We start from the raw sequence: 20,083 nt of genomic DNA on the forward strand, positions 1-20,083 counted from the left end.
TTGGGGCGGTAACTGATATTTTTGATCATACATTATCACTTATCTCTATGTAAATGTAAAAAAGTCCTTTTTATGCATAAAAACCAAAAATTAGCATAAGAATTTAGAAAATTACGATTTTTAAAAATATAAAAATATAGAAATTATAAATAAAAATAATTACATAGAATTATGCTATCTTTGCTCTGAATATCGAAAGGAGCTTTGGTATCTGTCTTCACGTGTAAATATAAATAACAACAGATCGTTTCTTTTGGTAAAATTAAAAATTTATACCATACGTCTACGAAATGAGAAATAATTATAATAATATTGTTATTTATCATAGTTATGATGTGGAAGAGTATCTAACGCACATTGCTGGTTTGAGGTGTTATCATTTTGCAAGAGGTTGGTAAAATTATTAATAGTAATGTAGATTATATAAAATTTTAAGAACAAACAAAAATACTTCCTAGTAGAAATATTGGCAATATCTGTACTTACAGAGATTTGCTACTTATAATGAATTGACTAGTTATAGTAAATTTCTGTAACTCATATGTTAATTTATTCCATAAAAACAATGGACTTTCTTAACTTCAAAATAATGATCGATACATTGTTTTATTTTTGTAACCCACCTGAACTAGTTAGTATCTAAAAAAAGCCAGAAAAAGCAGCATTTTTGGTGTATTTATTAACATATATTAGCAACAAAAAAAAAAAATTATTTTTATAACATAAGATTATTTACTAAATCACATCATGCTTTGCAAAAAATGACAACTTACTTTCGATTAATGGGATAGTCATTCTAGTAATACCTTAGAAGAACAAATGATTTAGATATACAAGAAAATGATTAAATGATTTCTTTTATTTAGTACACGAATACAATGAGCGGATTCGGCGGCCTCAACGAAGAGCGAATGAAGAACATGAAGAAGATGAAGAAGAAGAAGAAGAAGGCGAAGAAGATGAACAAGAAGACAACGAAGATAATGTACACTTTGAGAAAAATGACATCGCATATCTGAGAAACGAACTGAATCCTGTCGCTGGACCTGGTAAAGACATACTTGTTATATGTATACTAGCAAAATCAAGCGCGCTTCGCGCGCTTAATATTGCACGATGCGCTTCTTTCGTCCATTCTAAAAAGCACTCGAACTTTAACAAATATTTTCACACTCTATATACATATGGGGAATTCCTCAGAACTTTTAAACTCCTACGTAAGTGGATAAAAATTTTATTTAAATTTACAATTTCATGTCGAATAAACGTCTATGAAGAATCAACCTCATAGGTGCCAGCTTAAAATGATTCTCAGAAGATAAGTAGACTAAAATCTGTAGATTTGGTGTCTAAGTTGAGTAAACTTGTCTATTCTTAACAGGTTTTCTCGGGCGCCATTAAAGATATCGATTTTTTTCCACGTTAAATAGTAGGCTTTTATTATTACACAACTTCATCTAAAAGGAAATTCGTGTGCGATTCTCGGAAAAAAAATGTTTTCTTGCGCTGTATCTGTGTAAGTACATTTTTGCGTTTTTTTTATTGTCACAAAGTTGAATAGTAAACATGCGCGCCGTCTTTTTAAATCTTAATCTAACTACATAGTATAATAGTTTCATATCAAAAGGAACATTGAGCCGAAGTCAGATTCATGTGCTGTAAATATCCTTGATATGGGAGCACTTGAAAGATTGATTTTTGAGACGTAACTCGTGTAAAAACAAACAGTTTTTTTGTGTAGCACATGTACAGTATCATGTATATAGGCCAAATTGTGGTTGTAATCGTTTTCTGGACTCTTTTTACTAAGGAAAAAAATATTCGCGTTCATAATATATTTATATTTAAAGTTCTAAAGGCTTAACTGAAGTTGAAGTTTAAATGTATGAATATACGTTACAATTATATTTCAAAAACGGCTCAGCCAATCAATCTTAAACGTGGATGCTGCATTGCATTACTCTCAACGAAGGTAAATAGTCGAGTTAAAGTGGTATATATCAGTATATTCATGTCATCTAATATATCATGTAATTTTCCCGCCGTTTACTATAAATGAATTACGTCCACGGATTATCAGTACTAGTAGTCACCTGAACCTGTCTATCAAAAGAAAAAACTGTGCTCGCAAGTTTAAAAAGTTAGAATTTTTTTGCCTAAATGAAAAGTTTGGTTGAATTCCCCATATGTATTTGGTCAGGTATATTCTTGTTTCTAAAAATCACTCTATACAATAGGTTATGTGGTCTTCAAGTTTGAAGGTTAAATAATATTTTTCATTGCTATTTATTTCATGGCATATAATTAATACAAACCATCCAAATTTAAAGCAATACAAAACTAAATACTATTGTTTGTATTAAACTCTTTATCATTGAAACTCAAATATTGAATTTTAAATGTTAGCGTAAACCGGATTTCTAATTCGCATTCCTACATTCCTAAACCAGACGCCCAAACACGGCATTAACTAGCTTCACAACATTCGGCGATCACTGTTTGAAGAGATGAATGTCAATGAGAGTTCAGTATAGTATTCTATTCTATACTTGTGTGTGTGTGTGTGTGTGTGTGTGTGTGTGTGTGCATAGGGTTACATTCCATTTTTTAATACACATATTTTAAAACTACTCTTGGTAATGATTAATATCCCAAGGTCTCTTGCTAGTAATATTTCACATATATTTTCTGAATGTGCCATTCAACTTTTCATGTTCTTTAACCTTATTTTATTTTAAATACGCTAATTCTAGGTAAATAATCATCGTCAAAAATTTATACCAGTGTTATGGATTCAAAGCGCAGTCTGTGCGCGGTCCTGCTCTCGTTACCTAGGCAACCAACCAACAATCAATCAGAATCACTTAGCAACCAATCAGAATAACGTATGAAAGGGTTCACAATCAAGTCCAACATTTTTTTAAGTGAGGATAAAAAGTATTTATTCTCGTTTTTTTTTAATTTTTACTTTTTGTTAGCATACAATATTTTTTAAAGTTTAGAAATTTCACTTTTGAAGGTTAGAAATATAAACGTAAATATAGATTGCGCGCTAAAACAAATACTGAATCAGATTAAATAGAAATGTTGTAGAATGGCGCCATGCATTTTTTTTAGGTTGGATACTAACAACGTTAAATATACGCTCCCGTTTTCTCCCAACTTCTAGAAAAACAATTGCTTTCTCGACTCACAAAATTCACATACAGCATTCGTGAATAGGAACATGAAAAATAGATATACATATAATATAAAGATAAGATAAAATGTATTATTAAATTTAAAATTTTAGGACGAGAATTTGAGAACGTCCAGGTGGTGCGTCGACGACGAAGATTGCATCCCAGTAAGTTTAGAATATTCGTATAATTATATTGTAAGCAACCTGCTACAAATGATTTACTGTCATGCAGTCAGAGATAGAGAGTAGTTACCAGAACCCATAGATAAACGTATCGTCGCAGTTGGACGTCGACGTCGTCGGGCCGATGCTGCAGCAGTTCAGCCAGAACAGCGTGTTCAGAGGAGAAGAGGCAGGCATCGTCGAAATGATAATGCTGCTGCTGATGCTGCTGCTGCTGAAGAACAACCAGCAGTACGTAGAAGAGGCAGACCTCGACGAAACGAAAACGCACGCGGCGGTGCCGTAGTGGACGAACCTCCACGCAGACGAGGCAGACCTCGACGAAACCAGGACGTACCCGACGAAGAAATAGTGGGCGAACCCATACCTCGCAGACGAGGCAGACCTCGACTCAATCGAAATATACCAGCCGAACAAATCATTGAGGAGCCCATCGGAGAAAACAACCAGGAACCCATCCCAGCAGGCAACCAGGAACCCATCCAAGCAGACAACCAAGAAGCCATCGGAGCAAACAACCAGGAACACATCCAAGCAGACAACCTGGAACCCATCCAAGCAGACAACCAGGAACCCATTGAAGTAGACAACGAAGAACCTATCATCGAAGCAGACAGTGAGGAACCAATCGCAGAACTCGGTGAGGCAGTCGTGCAGAATCCTGCTGGACCAAACGCTGAGAATGCTCACGCACCTTTAGTCCATAATCCCAGAGTACGTCGGAGAAGGACTCGCCGCGGTGGCAAGAATTCCAGTGAGTAAAATTTCTCGAGTTATTACTTGGTCTTTAAATTCACGTTTTTTGTCAACACTATTTATAATGCTAATGATTACTTTTTAGTTGTTAATAAAATGACCCATTAATGCCTAAATAATATCAAATTATTGTATAACCTTAAGCAAGCAGGCTTTAATGAAAATGGTATACATTATGTTTGAAAACAGTTTTTCTAAAAGTTTTCGGATCTCCTTACGATCCTGCTGCTTAAGGACTTTCACGGGAAAAAATAAGGATTTTTGAAATTAATTTTTACATTTAGTCTTTTATATATGAAGGACCCGGATTAATTGTATTTGAATGAGGAGAGGCTTATGAAGTAAGGAACATTTTTTTCAATACGAAATGACAGCTGAATAGCCCTGATATCAACAATTAAACTTCACTAACATGAAACTAATATGCAAATGTATATTTTTGGTTCAATCGCAACGTAATGTGGTTCATTTTGTTCCTTGTGAAATTTGAGGATAGGGTCACGGTTACCAGATTGTTGCATAACCTAGTCGTGCAGCGCACGATCTAATTATTTACAAAAATTCTCCTGAAATCTCGCGAATATCCTGAAAAATCGTGTGAATTTTTATATGAATATGAAAGACAAAATGTAAAAATAAATTTCGAAATCCTTATTTTTTCCGGTGAAAGTCCTTAAAAATTTGAAAAATATCCATTCCTATTATTTTTTTTTTTATGAATTTGAACGAAAAATCGCAATATTTCACTAGACATTTTTATTCGTATATTGCGGATGATACCAACATTGGAGTCTCCAGGCTTCCAAATCTCGAATGTCGATTTTTTCGCATTGATACGCAAAGGCAAAAATACTACTTTTAGAGATTCCATAATTGTAGAACTTGCAAATTTATTGTTTAATAACAACGGTGCGAAATGCTGCTAATGCAAAATTGTGCGTAGAAAACTAATTTGACAGAGCTGTAAATGAAATCCCAGAGCTGTAAATCTTAAAGAGATAAACAGACCTGAAATTGTCAAAAAAATGAAGTTAAATTGTTTGTGTTTATATTCATTTTAAATTGTTGTAAGAAATAATTAAATGGTGCTATATATTCAGGTACGGCGTAGAAGACAATATACATGTATAAATATATATGGTAGATATACAATTATAGCATGTCTGCAAAGGCTGAAATTCATCATTCTTATCTTTGAACTCATCGCAGGCTTACTTTAGTTCTGGGCATCAAAAAGCAATTAAACATATGTAGGTCTGCTTAAAAACACGTTATGTTATGAAGTTAAAATTAAGTTGTGAAGCCAATGTGGAGATTTAAAACTAAATTTTATTTAAAAAAGTTGTTTAGAATGTAACATTAAAAAATTGATATTATGTTAATTTCTAGACAACTTTATTAAATAACATTTATTATCACATCTTCACATTGACTGCATAACTGCATGTTTTTTAAGAAAATCTAGAAACGTAGAAGTGCTCCTGGATGTCAAGAACTAAAGTAAGCCTGTGGTGTATGAAAAAATGAGAATAATGAATTTTGGCCTTCGCAGGCATATTATAACATATATACCATATACGAAAATTATTTTGTTTTCCACAGTGTTCCTGAATACAATATATAGCACTATTTAATTCTATTTTTAAACAATTTAAGATGAATAAAAAATATATTTGTCACGTTTTGACAGTTTAAAATGTATCCATCTCCTTAAGATTGTTTAACTACAAGCATTTTAAGTGAAAAATGTCATATTGTTTACTGCATTTTTTTTCGAGTAGCTTCATGAAATGTTGTCGAATTTTTTCAATGTAGGTTGTTCGTTATAAAGTTACCTAGAAAAAAGTCAATCATAGCTACTCTAATTACAATGGTTTGTTTACAGTATGGCCTTGAAGTACTCTAATTGCGCAAGTACAATTGAAAGCCACATTGTAAACAAAGTATCGCAAGCACCTATTAACTTTCACGTAAATAATGTAATGACGAACAACCTATAATAACAAAATGTTAATTACGACAATATTTAATGAAGCTACTGGAAAACGAGACAAAAAATGCAGTAAACTGTATGAATTTTTTCACTTCAAATGCTTGTAGTGAAATAACCTTAAGATCTGCAGCTCTGGGATGTGAAAATTCTTGATCTGCACACAAATTTGAATTACATTGTTGTTAGTAAAAAAAGAGCGTTACATTTTTTTCTGTTCCGAATCAATGCGAGACAACCGACATTGGAGGTTTGACGGTCTAGAGACTCCATTAATGGTATCTTGAACCGAGAATATCGTAGTTCTCGACAAAACGATTTAGATTCAATATTATATAGTTTATCAAGTTCCGCATATCCGAGGTTTTAAAATAATTTCATAATTTATAATTTTATAATTTATACGTATATTTGTTAGTTTTTTTATAGAAAATCTTCAAAAAGGTATTCTCATCTTATATAAATTATTTTATGTTATTTTTAATTTGATAAAACATGACTTTATTTCGAAATTTCATATGTAAACATTATTCGATAAAAGAATAATTCACTTCATAATTATGTTTCTGCATTTATGAATATTAAAATAGAACATTATGCAATTAGTGAACAAAAAGATGATTTTCGCACTAGTCAAGTTTGTTGCAAAAATATATGCAACGCGTGCACATAAATGTTTTCCGCACTCGTCTTTTGACAATAAGAGGAGTGTTAAGACATGTACGCGCACGTATTGCATATAATATTTTTTCTAACAAACTCCGCAAAATTCCCTTCGTTAAAAAAAGGAATTAAAAATACAATAAGCTAAAAATCTATAAATAAATTAAAACGAAAGAAATTTTAAAAATGAAAAAAAATTATAAAGGTTTAAAATGGAAAAAAAATTATAAAGATTTAAAATGGAAAAAAAAATTATAAATCAAGAAAACTACTGTCAAAACTACAAAGAAATTTAAAAAATAAAAGCAAACTAGAAAGATTAAAAATGAGAAAAAAAAATTATAAATCAAGATAACTACAAAGAAATTTTAAAAAACAGATAAGGTGACAAACAAAATTAAAATTAAAAATAAATAAATCAATCAACCATAAATTAAAATATTAAACTCAAACTAAGAAAACTATAATGTTGTAAAGATTGCATAATTTTAAAAGATTTACTCTTGAAGAAAAATACAACAAGGGAATATTCTATTTTGCGCGCAAGTGCGGGAATATACTCATTTGCAGTTTTCTAGACTTACATTACGATACGAGTGCGTAAACATAATGAGCGAGTGTGGGTACATCTACGCAGTGCACGTGTATCGTATATTATTAATTATTCTACCTCTTACGCGGCACAGCGTTAAATTTTGCGTACGCATTTGCCTGTAATGTTCCACTATCGCATACGCTGAAAAGAGTCAGTGTAGAAGTAGCTGAGCGTGCGTGAATGTATAAGAGTATGCGCGCACACACTGTTATACATTCCCGCGCGCTCAGCAACTTTCCCGCTCGCTCTTGTATGCGTGTGAAAAATGGCACATTGCCAATGCAAAGGCGTTCGCTAAATCGAACTTTGCGCACGTGTAGGAAAAGTTCTATTATATTAACAGATAATGAAAATATTTCTTTTTAATGTATATAATATAAGTAACAGGGACATACTATGTTTCGACAACCTTCAAAGGCTTACAGCTTACCAAAAATTGTGTGACTGTTCGCGAATATGAGAAACTAGTATTTATTAATTTTTATTTTGAGATGTGCCTAATTGAAACAATTAATTTTAATCAACGCGATACGCGTCATTATCCGGCGATCAAAATACAAGAGAAAGAAGTTATAAGTTATGACAAATATTAATTTCTATATATTTTGAGCTAAATAAGTCCTTGTCGTGTCCAATATTTACTAAGTTTACATTTACATATATTGTTTTTTCAATAAAATTAAAAAAAAAGTGTAGTAGATTTTTTTAATGTTTAAATCAAGTTTATGATGCAAAAGAGTTATCATTTCTATAAGTACGTTGATCAGTGAAATTTGAGTGCTAACTAGCACCGATTTTTGCTGGTCTTCGAATTTCATGACTGTAGATGCAATATTCACCGATTAAAAAAATTACAAATTTAATACTTTCCTACACTGTGAGATTACATAAAACAATTGTACTAAATAACAATTGATCAACACGGTATTTTTGTCGAATTTCAGTAAAATAGCTTAATTGTTGGTTTTATCATGTTTGCGTTCTCACAATCGCGACCATTAGTGAAGAAGAGTGCCGACTGGCACCACTTTGACTGATATTAACGATATGTGAGGAAATAGTTACAAAAGCGTTGATCAGTAAAATTTGAGTGCTGACTAGCACCATATTTTGCTAATCTTCACATTTTATGACTGTTGACTTAACATGAGTGCGAATAAACGCAAAAGATTGTTAGTAATACGAGCGACATTTGAAATGAGTTTAGATTGAAAATAGTTTAAACGTAACAAGCAAAAATATAATATATTAAATATGTATAAATTATCTGTAGATTGGCGGATTCGGATATCTGAAGTTAACTGAAGAAATGTTAGTGTAAACTTAGTAAATATAAGTGAAGACACATATTCGGTATAGTTCCAATATTTATTTGCAATTTATAGTTGAATTTTTTTATTTCATTTTGTAAAAACTATTTTTACATTTATCCAGAACGGAAACAAATGAAGTACAACTTGATTCAGAATCATAGAATTGTTAGATTTTGCCCACGAGATAAAGTCCTTTTTCTTTGCGTTGTGCATTTTTTTTAATAATAAAAAAATTACACTGTTGATGCATACATTTATTGATCAAATGAAATAAGATATAGTGTACAAAAATAAGATTAATTCAAATACATTAAACAATTTTGTAAAATAATAGAAAAACAGCTACATCGTTTTCCATGATTATTATGGTAGTTACTGTCGTGACCATACGTGAAAGCAAGTGCTGACTGGCACCTCTTTTACTGATGTTTGCGATATGTAAGGATGAGTTATCACGTCTATAAATACGTTGATCAGTAAAATTTGAGTGCTGACTAGCACCGTTTTCTGCTGATTTTCGAATTTCATGACTGTGCACTCAATATTACCTAAAACAATTGTACTAAATAATAATTTATCTAAGAGCAGCACGGTATTTTGTTAAGTTTCAATAAAATAGCTTTATCGTTTTTTTACGTTTTCGTGTTCTCTCAATCGCGACGATTAGTGAAGAAGAGTGCCGACTGGCACCACTTTTACTGATATTCGCGATGTGTGAGAAAACAGTTGTTATCATGTCTATAATTACGTTGATCAGTGAAATTTGAGTGCTGACTAGCACCGATTTTTGCTGGTCTTTTAAAAATTTTAAAAATCATGTTTGTTCCCTTTCTTATATGAGAATTTGCGATATATCACATGGCAATCATATAATTCTAATATAAGTATTAGGTCGAAAGTATCATACGAGCATCATATAATTTTTATATGATTATCATATGAAAGTCATATGATTATTTTAGTCGGGTCGATATATTTATATAGAAATGAAAAAACCATAATACCTATGAATTTCATAACAAACCCTAGTAGAAATATTGTGTGCGATAAAAATCTGACAAGAGTGCAAGAGAAGCCTGATAAAATCATAAGTTTTTGTCGTAGTCAGAAATAGATGTAGCAAAATATAGGCAAATTTTGGTGGTTCGTCATAGTTTTGTCATATTTTTATCTTGTTATCTTTAAATTTTCTATTATATGATGGCACACTCGTGTAGCATTTTTGTAATGCATATGAATTATCTAGGGGAGAAAATAAGCGATTTCAAGCTAGGGTGAGGTTTTCAGAACGAAAACACCTCACCTGAGTTTCAAATATCTTTTCTCCCCATCTCCCACATCGTATTTTTTTGACCAAGAAGTATGAAAGGACCCCTTTTTAATGCATGAAAATAGCGTTGGTAATCGTGCATTCTGAGTCGTGCACCATGTAGTTGAGAATTTTTACATCTCGATTTTCAATCAACCCAATCGCTTCAGCGGAGAATAATCAACAGCAGAGTTGAGAAAAAATATATAATAGTGTATTTATACTATTGTAACTCTACTTTTATTCCAGAAAATTATGATTTTATACGTTTTTAGAACATTTTTAAAATAAATTAATTACACTTTTAATACAAGTATTTCACACTTATTCACACTTTTTATAAATGTTCAATTTTTAAACCGAGCATACGTTATACAAAATTGTGATATAGATCTGTTTAAAAAATATATACTTAATTATGATATACTTATTAAAAAAGTGAGATATAAGTATTATAAGATGTCTCAACTACGACTAAAACTCACGTTTTCATCATTATAAAATTACACTTTCTATACTTATATGCGAAAAATCGTTTTATTTGCATATAACTTTTAAACTATTGTTGCTACTGAAAATATACAACAACATGAAAATTTATAGGTTTAAAAAAAACTACAAAATGAGCCCAAGTAAGTTAAATTTCATTAATTTGTATACATTAAGTTGAAAGTTTTGCTATTCTAAAGCTTCTTTTAGGAGGAAGCCAAGTTTAGCCTTTTTTTATATTTAAAATAACTCTGTTAATTTTGCTTTTAAATAATCGTAGTGCAGCTCTTAATGAAAGTCTTTATCTACTTAATAAATTAAACTTTGCAAAAAGTTATGAATATTATGAGCCAAAATTTGTACCATCCTTTCATAAAATTTGATTATTTTGAAATTTGAAAATTTTGATGGATTTTGTAATATTATATGATATTGATAAAATCAAATGTACTACTACCAAAAGCCAAATTCACTAGTCTGTCGCGCAAACGTTCCAAATGTACTAGTTTTTGACGCAAAAATACGAAATGTACTAGTCTTCGTTGGGAGCGATAAAATATGACAAATTAAAGAATCAATCAAATTAAACTAATTTGTTAGCTGATGATTATGCTATAACCTTTTCTTAAAGTTCTCATTAGCATTTCTCTATACTTTTGCCGAAATTTTTATCAGATTCTGCCGAGTACAGTCGCCCGTGGAAAGAGTTTCTGCGCAGAATCTAGGATTTATTCTGCCCATCGAGCAGAAAATTTGACGGATTCTGGGCACTAGCTCCTAAATTTTATAGAAGGGTGATACAAATTTTGGCTCAAAATATTAATAACTTTTTGTTTAGTTCAATTTATGACTAAATTTATAGGTCCAATCAATAAAATATTGTTTGGAGAAAGCAAAGGTTTGAAAAAACCTCTGCCAATTCATTGGCACATAATTTTTGATACATAATTTAATGTATAAGTTTTGGGTGGGTCATTGTCCAAAAGTTTGCAGAACCCTCTGATTCTTTATTGTAGAATACCAACACTGCCGTCCATTTTTTTTTTCATAGAAATTTACGCATGTTTACATGTGTTCCTAACCAACCTAACCATCATAAAACAACAGGCTATTATTAGATAGGTTGCTCGCGCAATTTTTGAGAAAACGATTTTTACATTTTAGCTCTTTATTTGAGAACCGCTCGACAAAATAGTTTAAAATTTTAGCAGTATATAGCATTTTTATAGTGAATCGCCAAATAAAATTTTGAAGCATTTAACTACATTGTTTGATAGATATAAGGGATCAAAAAATTTTCGAAAAAAAATTGAAACCTTGATATCTCAAGAACACGGGGGTTTGAGAGCTACGCAATAAACTTAGCCAAAACACATAAAATAACTACTTTTTTCCAAAATCTGAAGTGCAAGAAGTCCTTTTACGTCCGTAATCGAGGCACAAAAAATACTTGAATCATATCACACCGTAAAATTGTGTGGTGTGAAATTCTACGCATTCCTTCCCTGGTAGAAATTGGCCGATTTAAAATAGTGAAAAAGCTAAGAACTTGGTAGTTTTCCCTGTCAGTTCTTTTTACAAGATGTAACGCTTTTATATCCCTAGTTCTTTGGCAGTTCTTAGATCGAGCTGTTTTTGAAAAGTAATGCCCAAGATAGTTGGTCAAATGACAACGTTTACTCGGCTCGGTTGTTCCTTGTACAGGGCACGGGTTCTATATATATATATATATATATATATAACCTCCCGTAACTATGCCGTGAGGATCTGTGCGTGAGCATATAGCATCCCGTTTGTTACAATTTGACCGTGACTTTCCGTACGCGACCAAGTATGACTTATTTTGACGTGAGTGTCCGTCAATAATTCCGTATTAATCCGTACGTTGGGTTCAAAATAATAGCAGCAAATTTGACCGTAGGATTCCGTAAAAGTTTAAAAAGCCTTAATTACTGATCCTGCGTGTTTGTCTGCGCGACCGTGATTTTCCGTGGGCCGTGATTTTCCGTGGATAACCGTGAGTCCGTGAGTATCCATAGATCCGTGTTTTTCCGTTCGTCGTAGAATTGCAGCATGATCTGTAAAAACTCAAAAATTTTATCCATAAGTTATTTTTTATATATATTAGTCGGTTTGAAATATATTTAATAATTTATTTTTATTTATTTATTTATTTATTATTACCAGAAGAAATTTACAAGATATGTATTTCATACCTGGAAACCTGCAGAGGTAAATAAAATTACCTGTTCGCAGTCTGGTTACAAAGGAAAAGAAAGATATAAACAAAACTTAAAATTAAAACTTAAAACTAAGATATATACATTTGGCATAGCTTCTAATAACAAATTTGTGTATTGCATACAGAAACAATTTTTTTCTTTTATTATTTTTCTAACAGTTGTATCGTATCCAGTCTTTTATGATTTTCCTTTGAGGGTATTTATTTATATTTAATACTTTTAGTCGATTAGGAAGCTCATTATATACATTAATTGCTTTCATATATGTTCTTATTGCTGATTCTCTTATTTGTTTTTGGTATAATAATACTTCTATTCCTAGTAACACTATCTGATGCTAAGAATTTTTCTTTGAGATCACAGTAGTGTAGTTTAAGAGCTTCGAAAGCAAACAGTTGACCTATATTTAATGGATTGTCTTGTAACAAAAAGTTATTTTTATTGATGATTTTTAAAATTTTGTTTTGTAATTTTTGAACTTGGTCTCGGCTATTCCTATATGCACCGCCCCAAGCAATGATGCCATAAGTTATAATACTATGAAAAAATGCGTAGTAAATCATTCTGAGAGTCTCTATGGGCATTGATTTAGAGATTTTATAAAAAATATAGACTAGGTATTTAGTTTTTCCAACTATATATTGCATGTGGTTATCCCACTTTAGATTACTATCAAAGACAACTCCTAAATATTTAAAGTTCTCCACCCTAGTTATACTTTTATCAAGAATTTTAACATTTATCTGAGCTGGTACGCTTCCAATATTACTTCCATAAGTCATGCACACTGTTTTTCCTACATTTAAGGACAACTTGTTTACTGCCAGCCACTGGGCAATTACACTTAAGAAATTGTTCATATTTACTTGAGCTTCTATCCAGTCTTTACCTGTAGCTATAATAGCAGTATCATCTGCATAAGAAATTATGGACTCGGGGGGAATCTCCTTTAAGACATCATTAATATACAGAATAAATAGTAGCGGTCCTAATATCGTTCCTTGCGGGACTCCTGTGTTAACTAAAGTTCTATCACTTTCATTACCGTCTATTTTGACTACTTGATATCTATCATTTAGATAGCTGGAAAGGAGATCCAACGCTTGACCCCTGATTCCAATACGATATAATTTGGCCAGTAGTATACTGTGGTCAACAGTATCAAAAGCCTTCGCCAGGTCAAGAAAGGTTATTATCGTAGGCTTACTCTTATCGATATTATTATATAATACATTGGTTAGGTAGTTCAGAGCATCCTTCGTACCAATCCCTCTCATAAAACCAAATTGTTGCTTAGAAATTATATTACTCTTTTCTACAAAATCATTTATTCTATTATACATAATTCGCTCAAGAATTTTTGCAACATTAGATATAAGAGAGATAGGTCGATAATTCGTGATCTTATGTTTTTCGCCTGATTTATAAATCGGCACTACTTCAGCACTCTTTAGAGCATCAGGCCATACCGCTTTTTCAATACACTTATTGAAAATATGGGTCAGAGGACCTGCTATATGATTACATAGCAATTTTAAAGTCTTGGCATTTATCTTATCAAATCCCCCATTTTTCAGTTTTAGCGTATTGATTATACTTATTATTTCAGCCATACTGGTTGGCTTTAAGAAAATCGACATAGGATTCATGTCAGGTAGCCTAAGTTCTGCGTTGACAGGTTTCACGATATTTGCACTTAATTTTCTCCCAATTTCGCAGAAGAAAGTATTCATGTTTTGAGCTATTTCGACTTTGTCGGTAATTTTCCTATCATTAACCTTTATATAATTTATGGCATCATTAGATTTTTTAACTTTACCGATTTTTGTATTTATTATTTCCCATAGTTTTTTTGGGTTGTTGTAATTATTCTGCACTAGATTCAATTCATATTTCATTTTGGCATCGGTAATTACCTTATCCAAGATTTTAGAGTAGGTTTTATACTGTATTTTAAGCTGTTTATTCTGCACATCTAGTTGCCACAAATTATACAAAAATTCTTTGGTTTCACATGATCTTATTATTGCGCCGGTAATCCAGTTTTTTCTACCATTTTGTCTATTAGCCTTTTTTGTTGTTTTTGACAATTCTACGCATTGCTTGATTTCATTTAACAATTTTTCTACAGCCAAGTTTGGATCAGGTATCGAACTAATTTCATCCCAGTTTCTTGAATTAGCGTTATTTATTATTTTTTTGTAGTTTAAGAAAACATACCGTTCTTTAGTTACTGTCTTTAGCTTATTTACAGCTATGATAATCGGGTAATGATCCGTTAGATCATGCTTAAGCTTGTATGTGGCTGTGTTAATGTTGTGAGATTTAATGAAAATGTTGTCGATACATGATCCTTTAGCTCTACCGATAGCTGGCTTTGTAATACCAACAAAACCCTGAATAAATCCCTTATCAAGGAAGTTACATAGAAAATCTTGGCTATAATGATCACAGTCTAGCAGGTCAATATTAAAATCACCTATGACTAAGTGATTCTTTACATTTTTTTTATAAATTAAGTACTTATTAAGATCTAGTATAAATTCTGTTTTCGGTATCCCATGTGACCTATACATGGCTGATATTTCAAGACCGCTTTTATCATTTAAGGTTATTCTAGTATTTATTATTTTAATTCTCCCTGCTTCAATGACTTTGGTATTTTGGACTAGATTGCTATTGATAAAAACAAAGACTCCATCATTCCTGTTTATCCTACTTTCGTTATAATAAGTTTTATATTCATAATCTGAACCATTCAGTTGATAGAAATTATAATTAACTTGATCAAAAGCTTCTGAACATATCACAATCGCTGGTTTGATAGCTAAACTTTCTATTAAAATTTTCAGCTTATCAAAATTTGCATTCATACTACGAATGTTTACATGCATGATAAAGTCCTTCTTATTGTTTATAGCTTTGTTAAAATTTTCAATATTACCACATGTCCGTTCTTTTTGCATCGATTCATTTTGAAACCTATCCAAATAATCAAAAATATCCATTTTTAAATATTTCTTGATCTTGTTTTTATCACTCTTGTTGGCTGGTGACAATGCAGAGGATTGCGGTTTTAGATGGTTCAGTGGAATTTGTGGATCACGTCTTGTGATTGGTCTTCTGTTGTGTTCAGTTTCTGGCTTTGTTTTGTTGGGTGGAGTGTCATTTTCCTGTTGTTCACTATCTACGACATTATTAGCCTCTGTGGATACTTTACGCCTGTTTGCCAATTCTATGCTGTGATAGATCGATTCAGTTTCAGGTAGAGTAGGTTTTATCGGGTAATCAATAGAGTCAATATATCTGTCAATTTTCTTTTTCAAGATGCTGCACAAGTTAGAGTCATAAGTATGATGTTTTGTGTCTAACTTTGACTTGTATTTTGTGTTACTATAATGACAGTTAATGCACTTAGCATAATCTTTATCACAATTACACGTATTATGCTTCCCGGAACATTTCAAACACAGAAACTCATTTTGGCATTTCCTGGCACTGTGTCCAAATCTACCGCACTTGAAACACGGGCAAACGTTAACCAAATCATAGGCTTTGCATTGCTGATATCCAACAAAAACTTTGTTATTATTTTCTCTTATATGCTTGTAGATGTCAGCTGGGACTTCCATTATGACCGTACTCAAGCTATTATAATTATTCTTATACATATGTATAAGATATTTTTATATGGAATATTTTATTTTAAATTTTATACCCCGCGAAAATCTTATTAGTTAAAAATTCAATATGGCCGATGCTGGGAAGCGTTCCCTATTGGCTGTTTTGGGAGGATGCGCAAGAACACACCTTCTCTCCTTACATCATGCCAGAATCCATCGAGTAATATGCATGATTTCTAGGCTGAAACCCGAGTAGCAGAAGTTTTCTTAATTTTTTTGCGCATGTGCGTATGGTTCAGGCCAGGCACAGGCATACCAGAAGCAACGAAGATAGACCATCTTCGTTGATACAGGTAGTATATGTTGTCTGCTATGCTATACAGCAGAATAACAGATAACACCACACACAGTTCTCACATTCTCAGTCAATGTTAAAAATGATATACACCGAAAAAAAACACAGTCATTTCTGCTGTAAAGTCCGGTAGTTTTAACCATTCTGCCACCGTAACGACTGTTTAGTAAGAACAACGGTGTGCCACTGGTAGTTTTGGCGAGTCGCGACTCGTAAAATTGTTCGCTTACGCAGGACACCAGCAAAAACGACCGAACTGATTCTTTAAAACTACTGAATTCTACGGTAATTTTAGTGAGTCTTCGTCCAATGACGGATTACTGGTACGATTTCAGTTAAAATGGCTGAGTTTTTTTTTCTGTGTAGTATACACTGACTCAATCATTGTTGATTAAGTGTAAATTATGTATGTGCCTATTAAGTACCATGTATGTGCCCAAAGTCACTGATGATGAGGTCTGCAAAGTGAATTGCACACATATTTTTATCTCATCAGTATGCGAGCCCGTTACTGTGAATGTCCAAATCTGTTATTATCATGCTAAATCCATGATATTAAAGTTGGATGTCTGTTCTTTTGATAGAAGACTTGTTAAATTATTTAAAAACTGACTGCCATGTCAGTTTTTACTTAACCATCTTGGTTCGGCTTTTGATCTTGAACCCTATGGCTTTGGCGGCAAAATATACAGGTGGGTCTATACATGAAAGACGAATTCATATCAGCTAGAATGAATTCAACTAAATATATTGTTTCAACATACCAATACAAATTAAGATGCAAATTTTTAGTCCTCTAGGTATGATAGTTTACAAATGAGAGCAAGATCAAATTTATATTGGTTTCGATTACTTGTTTCACAGTTTTATTTTTGCTCTTATTTGAAAACTATCATACCTAGAGCATTGAAATTTTGCAACTTAATTTGTATTGGCATGTTGAAACAGTATATTAAGTTGAATTCATTCTAGCTGATATGAATTCGACTTTCATGTATGAGCCCACCTGTATTTTTTGATGCCGAAGCCATAAGGTTCAAGGTGAAAGCCGAACCAAGACAGTCAAGTAAAAACTGACATGGCAGCCAGTTATTAAATAATTTAACAAGTCTTTACTCAAAAGAACAGATATCCAACTTAAAGTCCAACTTAATATCATGGATTTAGCATGATAATGATAGTACTTGGACATCGACAGAAACTGGCTTGCATACTGATAAGGTTGAAATATCTGTTGAAACCTCATCATCAGTAACTTTGAGCAAATCGATGGCACTTTTTACACAGTACTTGCACTTACACAACACAAAGTCAGTCAGTACCGCATACTTGTACATACTTTCATATATGAGTATATGCATCTGTAGGGTTAGGTTGACCCTTTTAAGACATACCTTTTATACTAACAGTTTACATTAAAACATTGTTAAAAAAAATATTTTTGATTATTTCTTTTGATTCTAAGTCATTTTTATTAATTTGCAATGCTAAAAATAGTAAGAAACGCACAAATATCATTAGTTCTATTTTCAAGTCTGATTCCCCAGTCCTTGACCAGTGACTGTGTCAAAAATTTGATGAAATAGGCACAGTGACTGGCGAGTCACTGCTGAACGCACTGGCCAATTCAATCTGAACTGGGCAGTGACTGCTAATAAACTGATGAACATTTCTACCAGGATTAAATCCAGTGATTTCATGCTTTTTGCGATCAAACCGATTTTTTGCTCAATTATAGCAACTTTTTTTTAATCAATTTTTTTCTGCTCCTCCGCCAGGATAACCACGAGAGTCACACGAACGATGACGACATCAGTGCCTGGAGCGACTGAGGACAGCGAGGAAATGCGCGAGTCGATGCAGAAGATCGTCGACCAATTCATGACGGAGAAGCGAAAGAGACAGTGAACAATCCACTACTCCGATGAAACTCAATAAGTCGAAGATGCGAGAAACACTTTATACATAGACTATATAAATATATATATATATAAAGTATAGGCGTAAAATAAAAAATAAACGGGCGCGAACTTTTTGAAACGAATGTCGCGAGCCTCGTGTGTTCTCTATATTATACATAATGACAATGAGAAAAAAAGCACTTCCGCGCCGACCGCGCAGCTGAGCCACAGGTACGTCATCGTCAATAACGATGAGCGCTTCTGGCCTATATTAAACGGATCGTCGTCGCGTTTGTTATACTTTCGGAAAAATCGAGGAAAGGAGATGAATAATATGATATAAACAATGAATCACGATGAATTATTATATATGAATATATAAATTAAGCAAAGATAACAATTACGATGAATAATATTACATTGCTTCTATCGTGCACTCCCCCTGCCCCCTCTGCTCACTATCTCTATATAGCCTTATTGTGTTCGCTCTCGTGCGCGTGATGAGCGACGGGAGATGCGACGATCGTATATAGCCGCATGCAGTTCGCGACTAGCTTTTTGCATAGTATATAACGCTAGTCTCTCTCATTCCCCCTCCACTATGTCAGCCCGTCCATATGTGAACGTTTATTGTATGCATCTCTCATAATATATACGCTGCAAAGAGGACAATTATTACATACGCGCGTGACATGCAGAGGCGAACTATTTAGGTAGCTATGATGGGAGAAAGAGTTGTTTAATGCATAGAGAATGTTATAAAGCGAAATCAAATTATATCGGCGTATTATATATATATATATATATATATATATATATATATATATATATATATATATATATATATATATATATATATATATATATATATGAGGAGAGGAGGAGGTGGCGCGTAGCGTGGTGTCAGCCAATTCGAATCAACTGTAACGATGTAATTATATACTCGAACATCATTTACCAGATGATGGGCAATCGTTGTTAATTTGTAAGATTATAAGATTCTATGAGCTTCGGCTTTCGGTGGACAAGTTTAAAGCTAAACAAAATCATGAGGCGAAGATTTATAATATAATTATACAATTATGCTTTCCCCAGCAATTCTTAATATCATATTGATTGATCTATTTTATATCCCTGGTAGAAATATCAACGGTTCAATGGCTTAGCAATGGCTTATTTAACCAATAACGCCAATGAACCGCTTAGAAAACCGCTAAATAACCGCTTACTGTAATAGAATTTGCTTAAATTCAGTTTACTAGCCATACGTATACAACTGTCAGGTTAAAGCTTTGATTAATAAATATAAATTGACCTATATGATTGATTATAATTGAAAAAAGGTTAGGAAATGCAAAGGACATGTAACAATTTGTAGATAATATATTTAAGTTGTATCTAGATAGGTTAAGAGGTTAGGATAATCACCAGCTAAATGAATCAATTTAATTTTTTACATATAATATAGTCCTATTCTACTAT

General features: G+C 32.4%; 1 protein-coding gene across 1 annotated transcript; it reads left to right on the forward strand.

Annotated features, from left to right (window-relative positions):
• The first annotated feature begins 878 nt into the window (after positions 1-878).
• On the forward strand, positions 879-18,995 carry LOC107981419. The gene is made up of 4 exons (XM_031930561.1): positions 879-950; positions 3,293-3,346; positions 3,431-4,118; positions 18,479-18,995. The coding sequence occupies exons 1-4, from the start codon at positions 879-881 to the stop codon at positions 18,481-18,483; spliced, it is 819 nt and encodes a 272-aa protein (XP_031786421.1). The 3' UTR covers positions 18,484-18,995.
• The last annotated feature ends 1,088 nt before the right edge of the window (positions 18,996-20,083 follow it).

The sequence above is a fragment of the Nasonia vitripennis genome, chromosome 4 (genome assembly GCF_009193385.2).
Source record: "Nasonia vitripennis strain AsymCx chromosome 4, Nvit_psr_1.1, whole genome shotgun sequence".
Classification (NCBI taxonomy): Eukaryota; Metazoa; Arthropoda; class Insecta; order Hymenoptera; family Pteromalidae; genus Nasonia; species Nasonia vitripennis.